A 10184-nucleotide genomic window follows, 5' to 3' on the forward strand; every position below is an offset into this window, starting at 1 on the left:
AAGAAAAAACAATTTAACTAATATTTTAATAAACCGGATATAGTAAATGTATAATAGTATCACGCGCTAAAAACAATTATAGCTAGTAACATTTGTTTTTATTTGTATCATGCGCTAAAAACAGTTATAGCTGGTAACATTTGTTTTTATTTGTTTGTAAATTACCCCTAATTGTAAGATATATTTTTTGTATTTGTTTAAAAGATGTTTAATGAAAAATCTATTTATGTAATAAATTTACATTGTTTTCAAATAAACAAAGTATAATTTTTCAAAGGTAAAAAGATTATAATCTTTCCGTCAACTTGTGACCACCATTTGTAGTCACTATCTTTTCGGTGAGTACTAACATCGTTGCCATATATGAGTTTGAACACCACATGGTACTTAATGACCACTGTTTTTGGTAACCAAGGCTACACTTTGACGACTATTTTTTGGTCATTAATTGTCATATGAGTGACATTTTTTTTAGTCACTAATATTTATTATGAAATTAAATAATAACTTTTTTCTATGGTTTATTGACAACTCAGTGACAACTATCAAAGATTTGGTCACTAAATTTATACCACTACCAAAATCCATGACCACTTAATATATGGTCACTAAAAGATGTTTTTAGTGACTATATTTTGGGTCGTCACTCAAAATTGGTCACTCAAAATCACTTTTCTTTTATATATATATATATATATATATATATATATATATATATATATATATATATATATATATATATTCATCCGAACCTAATTTAAGCTTAGCCCGACTCCAAAGTCCAAACTCAACTCTGGTAACCCAGTTTTTGTCCAATTTGATTACATGAAAGGTTTATAAGTTCTTCATCTTTTGTTGTTGCTTCCTTTGGCCCATGAGCTCTAAATTTTTGGTGCCCATTTTTTGTGTATTTATTATTATTATTATTATTATTATTATTATTATTATTATTATTAATATTTTTTGTATTAAATCGATTGAGGCAACAGAAAATAAGGCCTCAATTTTTATTTTCTCCGGGCCTCAAATCGGCTTCAATCAACTGACATCCCACAAGGAAAAACAAAATTTCCAATAACAGTTACTTTCATTTGATGTAAAACAAAATTTCCAAGGAGAGTTCCTTTCATTTGATGTGTTACTCATAGTACAAGAAAGTATTGTCACCTTAGGTTCTCTTTTGTCAACAAATTAAATAGGATTTAATAATGGTGGCCGGAAAACAACTTTTCTTTGGTATTACAACGTATGAGATTTTATAGTCACTTGTTTGAATATTTTCAACATATCACGCATATAACTTTCCATAGATGTTTAATAGTCCACAAAGAAGGTATTATTTAAAATAAGCCCAATACTAGTTATTGTAGGAGGAATCTAATTATGTATCCAAGAATCGTATATATACAGCAACTATATTCTTTGGCATATCACATATTAACAATGAATCCCTTGAACCCAATAGAATTCAGGAGGCAATGCCATATGGTCACTGACTTCGTTGTCGATTATTACCAGAACATAGAAAAGTACCCTGTTAGAAGCCAAGTTAAACCAGGTTATCTATTTCAAAGTTCGCCCGACTGTGCTCCAATGTACCCTGAGTCAATCGAAGCTATACTGAAGGATGTGCAGAAGGATATTATTCCAGGCATAACACATTGGCAAAGTCCAAATTTTTTTGCCTACTTTCCAGCCAGCTTAAACACGGCAAGCTTTCTAGGGGAAATGCTTCTCAATGGTTTTAGTGTTGTCGGATTCAACTGGGAATCTTCTCCTGCAGCAACAGAACTAGAGATCATCGTCATGGAGTGGTTGTTAAAACTTCTCCAGCTTCCCCAGTCGTTCTCAACTTCAAGTAATCAAGGTGGAGGTGGTGGTGTTTTGCTTGGGAGTACCTGTGAGGCCTTCATTTGCACACTCCTTGCTGCGAAAGAGAAGACACTTGATCAAATTGGAAGAGAAAACACTGAGAATCTTGCAGTCTACTGTTCTGACCAAACCCATTTTTCTTTCCACAAGTCAGCAAAAGTTGTTGGGATAAAACCTGAGAATGTTCGACAAGTCTTGACAACTAGGTCAACCAACTTTGAACTGTCCCCAGAATCCCTAGATGAGATGATTAAAAGAGACCTTGAAGATGGTTTAATTCCAATCTATTTATGTGCAACTGTTGGGACAACCTCAACGACAGCGGTTGACCCATTGGGGCCTTTGTGTGAGGTGGCTAGCAAATATAATATGTGGGTTCACGTGGATGCTGCCTATGCTGGAAGTGCATGTATCTGCCCTGAGTTTCGTCACTTCCTTGATGGTGTCGAGGGTGCAAGCTCCTTCAGTTTTAATGCGCACAAATGGCTGCTCACAAATCTGGCTTGCTGCTGCCTTTGGGTTAAAGACAAAGCTTCATTTACGAAACCACTCTCTACAACCTCAGAGTTGATGGCAAACGAATCCACTGAATCAGGGAAAGTCGTCGACTACAAAGACTGGCAGATATCACTAGCACGAAGATTCCAAGCCTTGAAGTTATGGATGGTGCTTAGGAGCTATGGGACGATTGCTTTGAGGGAATACATAAGAAAACATGTGAAAATGGCCAAGGATTTTGAAGGGCTCGTCAACATGGACGCTAGGTTTGAGATTATGGCGCCTAGATACTTTTCTATGGTTTGTTTTAGAGTTTCTCCGTATGCTATTAGTCAGCACCATGACAATGACCATAAAGCAAATGCATTGAACCAGATGTTATTGGAATCGGTGAATGCAACCGGGCGAGTTTACATGACGCATTCGGTGGTTGGAGGAGTTTATGTTATCCGATTTTCTGTGGGGGCAAGTCTCACCGAAGATAGACATGTAAATATGGCTTGGGAGTTGGTGCAAGGTGAAGCAACTTCCCTTCTCGGTGAACCAAGACCAGAGACCACTTCTAATGGGGAAGATTAAAGACGAATCTATGTAATCATTTAAAAGAAGCAACTCAACATATATCTCATGTTCTCTATCTAGGCATTCTGAAATTAACATGTCTACGTGAGATTCAATAAGGGCGGTTTACCTCAATAAATATTATTGTGATAAAATATTACTAAATGAAAAAGAGAAATAAACATATTTCTATAGCTAGTTAGCTACATGTAGTGAATGCCCGATTTCGTAGGTGGCTGGATGGTAAAAGTCGCCCTTTAAGACGACATGCCAAAAAAAATCCTAAGAAGTTGTTGGCTCTCTCTCTCTCTCTCTCTCTCTCTCTCTCTCTCTCTCTCTCTCTCTCTCTCTCTCTCTCTCTCTCTCTCTCTCTCTCTCTCTCTCTCTCTCTCTCTCTCTCTCTCTCTCTCTCTCTCTCTCTCTCTCTCTCTCAAATGTGTTTTTTTAAATAACTAATATACACCTACATGTTTATAAAAGTGCTGCACATCGTATTCTTTTTTTTATATAAAAAAATTAGTTAAAGATAACATTTAATTAAATAAATATATTACAACATATGAAATTTAAGGGAAAAGCCAATGTCAAGTCCTCTTTTTCACTAAACTATTAAATTTATAATTATACTTATATAAAAAATAAAAATATCCTCACGACATGTTAGAAGAAAAAGCATGTGTGACTGTGTGGAAGAGAAAAAGTTCGCCAAAATAGGTATATAGATATCGTCCGCAAAACTTTTAGCAAGGGACAATGTAAAATAAAATTTAATATTATCGAATAAAAGAGATTAATCTTAAAACACATAAAATTGTAATGCACGTTACTATTTCTAAGTTCATTAAAATGGCTCATTGGTGGTTTTGTAAAAATAATCTAAAATAATATTTATTTTAAATCATTTTTGTTTGTTGTTTATAAATTGTACTATAAAAATTGTGGATTTTAACTTTCCAATACTCATTAGTGATATCATAGTCTGTTTTATATATTGGAAAGATTTAACTTCTCAAAACTCATAAGCGGTATCAAAGTATCTTTTATATATTAGAAATACTACGTGTGAGATCCGTGTATTACACTGGTTCATTAAAAAAATTAAATATAAGGTGTAGATATTAAGTATTTTCTAAAATAAAATTTTGAAAAAATATAAATGAAATGATGAATAAGTAATTCAATCTATACTAATAAAAAATTATTATTATGTTTTACAAAATCATATTGAATATGAATGTGTAAAAATTAACTCTTTTTTAGAGTAAACTTTCGAAATAAATACAATAAATAGAATAAACCACAACGACCATTTATAATTTGTCTTAATTAATCTATATTAATAAAATCAATTAATATAAATTCACAAATGAAATTCATTAATATATTAATACATAACAGTCAAAATATAACTGGGTCTATTTTACCCCCTTCGGTCTTTTTCGATCGGTACTGGGTATATTTCACCCCTTTTGGTCTCTTTCAATCGGTATTGGGTTTATTTCACCCCTTTCGGCCACTTTCAACCAGTACTGAGTATATTTCAACCCCTTCGGTCCTTTTCAACCGGTATCGGGTCTCTTTCACCCCTACAATTAGAATACAATCATAACAACAAGAGTTATAGATACAACAAGAACATTCAGGCATAGCAGGACATTGTCACAAAGGAAACCATCATCAACTAAACATAATTTAGTGGGCAGACATTAAACCACAAGTATAGTGAATGGAACTCACCATGCAAAGCAGTTTAAAAAGTCAACATGCTCTTAAAATCCCACAACAGGTGCTAAACGCCACCTAGATATTCACACAATAGCAAGACCTTAATTTACCTATTAACAGCTGAACAAAGGTCTACAAGTCAAAATACAACCCTTAAGGTCAATAGTCAAAGTCAGCAGTCAATGTTGACTCCAGCCAACTGCCACGACATGGTCTTCCTTGGCCACTTCGTGGTTTGCATACGACCAAACAATCGGTAAATATCATTCGCCATGCTGTGGTGACCTAGGACCATGTCGTGGTAGCTGGGGGTTCCAACAACTTAATACATTAAATTGTTTTCTTCAATTCTAAGAGCTCCAAAGATTAGATCTAGTCCAAAATGTGATCTAGAAGGATAAAGTTTCTAACTTTATCCATTAGGACCACCCCAAAAGGTCCAAAATCAAAATCCTAAAGTCCCAAGAGCCTTAACAATACATGATCTTAACCAATAAGCATTTATTCCATAAATCCTAAAGTCTATCCTTTCCAGAAGTGATTCTAGCACCAAAATTAATCTAAAAGTTAGTGCTTTATAGACATGCATGTCTTAAACCCATATTAGGTCCAAATGAGGATTTGTGACCTAAATATCATGCATACATTGAAAACCCAACCAAACTTCAGATCCAAGGTACAAAAAACACCAAATTCCCCAAAGATTCATAAAGGTGCAAACTTTAGGAGATATACCATCCCAACAAGCAAAAACATGAAGTTTATAGGACAAAACTCAAGATCTAGTAACCTAGCATGATAAAAATCGAGTCTTGGACACCTACAAAGGCCCATAAGAGTTCTAAGGTGGAGAGTGAATATTTTCATGCTTGATCCTTGCTTCCTCCTTCCTCCTACTTCCTTCTTTAGCTTCAAGGAACACCAAAACTAGCTCAAAAATGGAGGAAAGTGATTAGGGTTTTCTTTAGGGTTTGAGGGGCTGATGGAGGCTAAGGATTAGCAAACCCTAGTCTCTACATTTCTTTAAATAGGGAGCAAACCCGGAAAATAGAGTTTTTACATTAGTCTTCCACCACACCGTGGCTAATACTACCATGTCGTGGTGGCTTAGATAAAACACACGAACCCTTCTCGCCTCGCTACGTCGTGGTGGTACCTCCACCACGCCGTGGAAATCCTAAAAATGATAATCATATTGTGAATAATGTTCCTCAAGATCCGGGCGTTACATGACCTTTTTAATTTATATGTGTCACATGTAGCGGAACTAAAGCTACTGGAATCTAGTTAAGATGTCGAGTGAATAAGAAATGTGCATGTATAAGTATTTCAGGACCCTTTTATTTTACGCTGTAATCTATGTTTGGATATTAATGGTGACCATGGTATTTTTAGTAAAATGAAACAACTTATGTTTCTAATTATTTTAAACTGGCATTTTTCTACAACATAAATATTTAAAGCGTAAAGAAAATGTTTTAATTGGTTCTGAAAAAAATGGAATGATTGGGTTGTAGCAGCTTCCATGTCATGGCGGCCATCTGGATGCACATTCCTGGAATTGGCTTGCCATATCGTGGCACTCCGTTCACCACGTCGTGACACAAAGTTTTTTTTTTTTTTTTTTTTTCTTTTCTCAAAAACCTTACCTTTGATCCCTCTGAGCCCTCAACTAATCTAATCTGAAAAATGGGTGCCACAGTTAGCCCCATCACCTTCTTCAACCACAAGATACACATACATATTTACCTCCAACAACACAACATTATTACCTTGATTAACTTTATAATATCACAATAATCAACAATAGCACAATAATAAAGTTCCTAGTAATGTTGATAAGCCAAACTAATTTTTGATTCATCTAAAATACTAGTCTTACTTTTCACCAAATAAACACATTCAGTGAATGTTATGGTCTCGTAAAATTCCACATCATAATAAAACATTTTCAACATATATCGTTGTGGTCATACATATATAGTTTAGTCAACTCCCCAAAAAAATAGTAGTCAACTTCTACCAAATAGTAGTCAACTACCAAAAAAATAAAAAAACAATATTAGAAATACACAAAACCGTAGGTTTTTATAAACTACTAATTGCGATACCGTAACTTAGAGGAAACTATAGGTATCTCAAAATGATTTTTTTTTTTTTAATTCCCAATCCCAACCTCCAAACCGTAGGTTTCATTCGAAAACGTGGCATGCGCAAAATCGTTTTCAAATATATTCCCGCTTTCAATTTTGATTCCACACTCTTCCATTTGGAAGAAAACGTGTTCTAGTTTTAGATCTAAACAAGAAATTGGGCCCTAAGGGACATAGCTGCTTGTGTACGTACTACTACGTAAGGCTAAAAGTATTGGACCCGTAACGGAGGATGAGTCCAAATCATGGGTATCTCTTGAACTTGTCTTGGGCCGACCGTGAATATTACCTTGATTAAACTTGACTCCAAATGGCTCCAAAGAGTCGAACAAAATGAATGGCCACCAACTCAACATCTTATCAACATTTTATCTACTTATAAAAATACTTTTTAATCTTTACACATTTTATATGATATACAACCATTTCGAAAAATAAACATATTCTTAGTAAAAAAATAAACATATTCTTAGTAAATAAACTATAACCCAGCTTATCTTTAATTTATAATGAAACATGAATAAGAAAATAAGTAATTGACGAATTAAATTTCTTCTTTCTTCCCAAAAAAAAAAAAAAAAGAATTAAGGTTTTATAAGTAAATTTAATAAGCAAAATGTATTCAAAGTTTTTCGAGATTTTGATGTTACAAAATAATAATAATAAAAAAAAAAAAGAAATACCAGTACGCAAATAAAATAATTTTTTATCTGTATTTTTATTTAAAAAGAAAAAGGAAAAAAAAAAAAAAAACTATAACTAAAGTCAACATCAAAGTCCAAATTTGCAGTTCACCAATTTTGACTTGATCCAATATATGAACTCGTCTATAAAAGATTAAAAGGAGTATGGCCTTCCATTTCAATTCTATAACTCCTCTCGTATCATCAACTCACTGCTATGTTGATACTACTTTTATTCCTGTTATCACCAGCGGTTGCAGTAGTCGAACGTTGTCACCCGGAAGATAAAGCAGCAATTCTTAAATTCAAAAACAGCTTTTCAAATGGGCCTCAGCTCTTGCCAATGTGGACGTCTGATCGTGACTGCTGTGACATATTTGATTGTGATGAGACCACAAATCGCATTATAGACTTCTCCCTCACCAACTCCAACCTTGCAGGCACAATACCCGATGTCATTGGTGATTTGACATATCTGAAGACACTTCGCTTGCACAAGATGCCATTTCTTGTAGGTGAAATTCCCCGAGGTGTGTCAAGATTGAAATACGTCACATTTTTTGATATAAGTTGGACTAACGTCTCAGGCCAAGTGCCTTCATTTCTTGAAGAACTCAAAAGTGTCATGATTCTTGATCTTTCATTTAACAATTTATCAGGCCCAATTCCATCCTCTCTAGCTACTTTGCCAAATATGATTGGGCTAGACATTAGTCGAAATCGACTCACGGGGTCAATCCCCGAGTCATTTGGTCATCTTGTCTCTCCAGCCTTGCAAGGCCTAAGTTTATCTCATAACATGCTCTCTGGTGAGATCCCTATATCGATTGGGAAAATGAAGATCTATCAGATTGATGTATCGAGAAACAACTTATCAGGAGATGCCTCGATGTTGTTTGGTGCAATGAAGAGTACTAGTGTAATTGACATTTCACGAAACAATTTCGAGTTTGATTTCTCGCGAGTGAGTTTCATGGAGGAGACGTTGGTAACATTGGATATATCACATAATAAGATATATGGGAAGATACCGACTCAAATACTGAAAGCAACAATGTTACAATTTTTAAATGTAAGTTACAACAAATTATGCGGAGAGATTCCTTCGCCGTGGAAACTAAGGTATCGATCTGAAGGGTTCGATAACACTTCATTCATACACAATCAATGTTTGTGTGGATCGCCACTCGCACACTGTAAATAAGATGGAAAATAACTTTGTGTTAATTAATCACCATCAAACGAGAATCAATAAAAAAGTTTCAAGTATTCTCAACACATTTCAAATTGAAGTTCTATTTTTTGGTTAAAAAAATCAGCTGCGTTCGTTTTACATGGTTATATAAGATTATCTGTTATACCGGCAACGACCACGATTTTCATCCACCTCCATGTCACCACCATCTCGATCCATCTTCCTTCCACATTGAACCCGCTACACTCTCCACGATGAAGAGAGATACCCGCATGAGAGAGAAAAAGAGAGAGGAAGATAGAAGAAGAAGACCTGATTGGTCGTGTTGGTTTGTTGTTGGGACAACGATTGACCACGATCGTTGTACCATGGAACAGACGGGGTGGTGTGCACGCCAATGGTGGTGGTTCCAGGTGGCAACGAAGGTTCTCCGTTGAGAGTATACCGGATGGCCTAATAATCAAGAAATAGATGGTTATGGATAACAATAAATTCAAATGTTCTCGATATCTTAATGTCCTCATAGTGATAAATATATTTTGGGTTGGTTATTTACATCTACAAGACAACCACACAACTTGAATACGGTACTTAAGTAAAATTGTAAAAAAGAACACCAAACGTGCGATATATGAGGTCCAACACGGTAATTAAACATGGTAAATGATATATTGTTGATACAAATATTTTAGGTTGGTTATTTACATTTATAAGATAACAACCACACAACTTGAATATGTTATTCAAGTAAAATTGTAAAAAAGAACACCTAACGGATGATATATAAGGTTCTGGTAATTAAATATGGTAAAAGATATATTTTTTATTGTATTATGATCGATAATAAATATGTATATAAATAGGTCACACCTTTACAAAACACGCCTTCTAATAATGCATATATAAATTTTCGCCTAATATTCCCCCTCAAGCTAAGGCCGGGAATCTACACTTATCTTTGACTTCAAAAAGTGAAAGTGCTCACAATTTTCCTTGTGCAACCTTTTGTCAAACGAAATGAAAGACAACATCTACATGCTTTGTTTGCGCATGAAAGACATGATTAGCAGACAAATACATGGCTCCTAAATTATCGCACCATAGAGTTGTAACCGATTTCATTGGAACATGAAGTTCTCATAACAAAGTGTTCGACCCAAGTTAATTCAACTACAATATTTGCTAATGCTTTGTATTCCGATTATGTAGATGTAGATGACTGATATACAACCTTTCTTTTCTAACAGACCACAATAAAAGATTAGATCCAAGATATATCATATATCCGCCCGTGGATTGATGATAATCTGGGCATCCAACCCAATGGACATCCGAAAACGCACTCAAAGAGTCGAACACAACATAGCACGATGTTCGGGAGATTAAGAGACCATGACTTGTTGTACCATGTAGATATCGTAAGATACAGTTGTCCGCAAACCAATGATTCATAATGGGTGAGTGCATAAATTGACTTACTTTGTTAACATCAAGTGT

General features: G+C 34.7%; 2 protein-coding genes across 2 annotated transcripts; both read left to right on the forward strand.

Moving 5' to 3' along the window:
* Window positions 1-1432: 1432 nt before the first annotated feature.
* LOC145039111 (tyrosine decarboxylase-like) lies at window positions 1433-3065 on the forward strand. The gene has a single exon (XM_078987231.1). It carries the CDS (start codon window positions 1444-1446, stop codon window positions 2947-2949), a length of 1506 nt encoding a protein of 501 aa, XP_078843357.1. The 5' UTR covers window positions 1433-1443; the 3' UTR covers window positions 2950-3065.
* A 4603-nt stretch (window positions 3066-7668) lies between these two features.
* Window positions 7669-8770, forward strand: LOC145043550 (polygalacturonase inhibitor-like). The gene has a single exon (XM_078992239.1). The coding sequence runs from the start codon at window positions 7710-7712 to the stop codon at window positions 8694-8696; it is 987 nt and encodes a 328-aa protein (XP_078848365.1). The 5' UTR covers window positions 7669-7709; the 3' UTR covers window positions 8697-8770.
* The last annotated feature ends 1414 nt before the right edge of the window (window positions 8771-10184 follow it).

The sequence above is a fragment of the Lactuca saligna genome, chromosome 4 (genome assembly GCF_052625555.1).
Source record: "Lactuca saligna cultivar CGN05327 chromosome 4, ASM5262555v1, whole genome shotgun sequence".
NCBI lineage: Eukaryota > Viridiplantae > Streptophyta > Magnoliopsida > Asterales > Asteraceae > Lactuca > Lactuca saligna.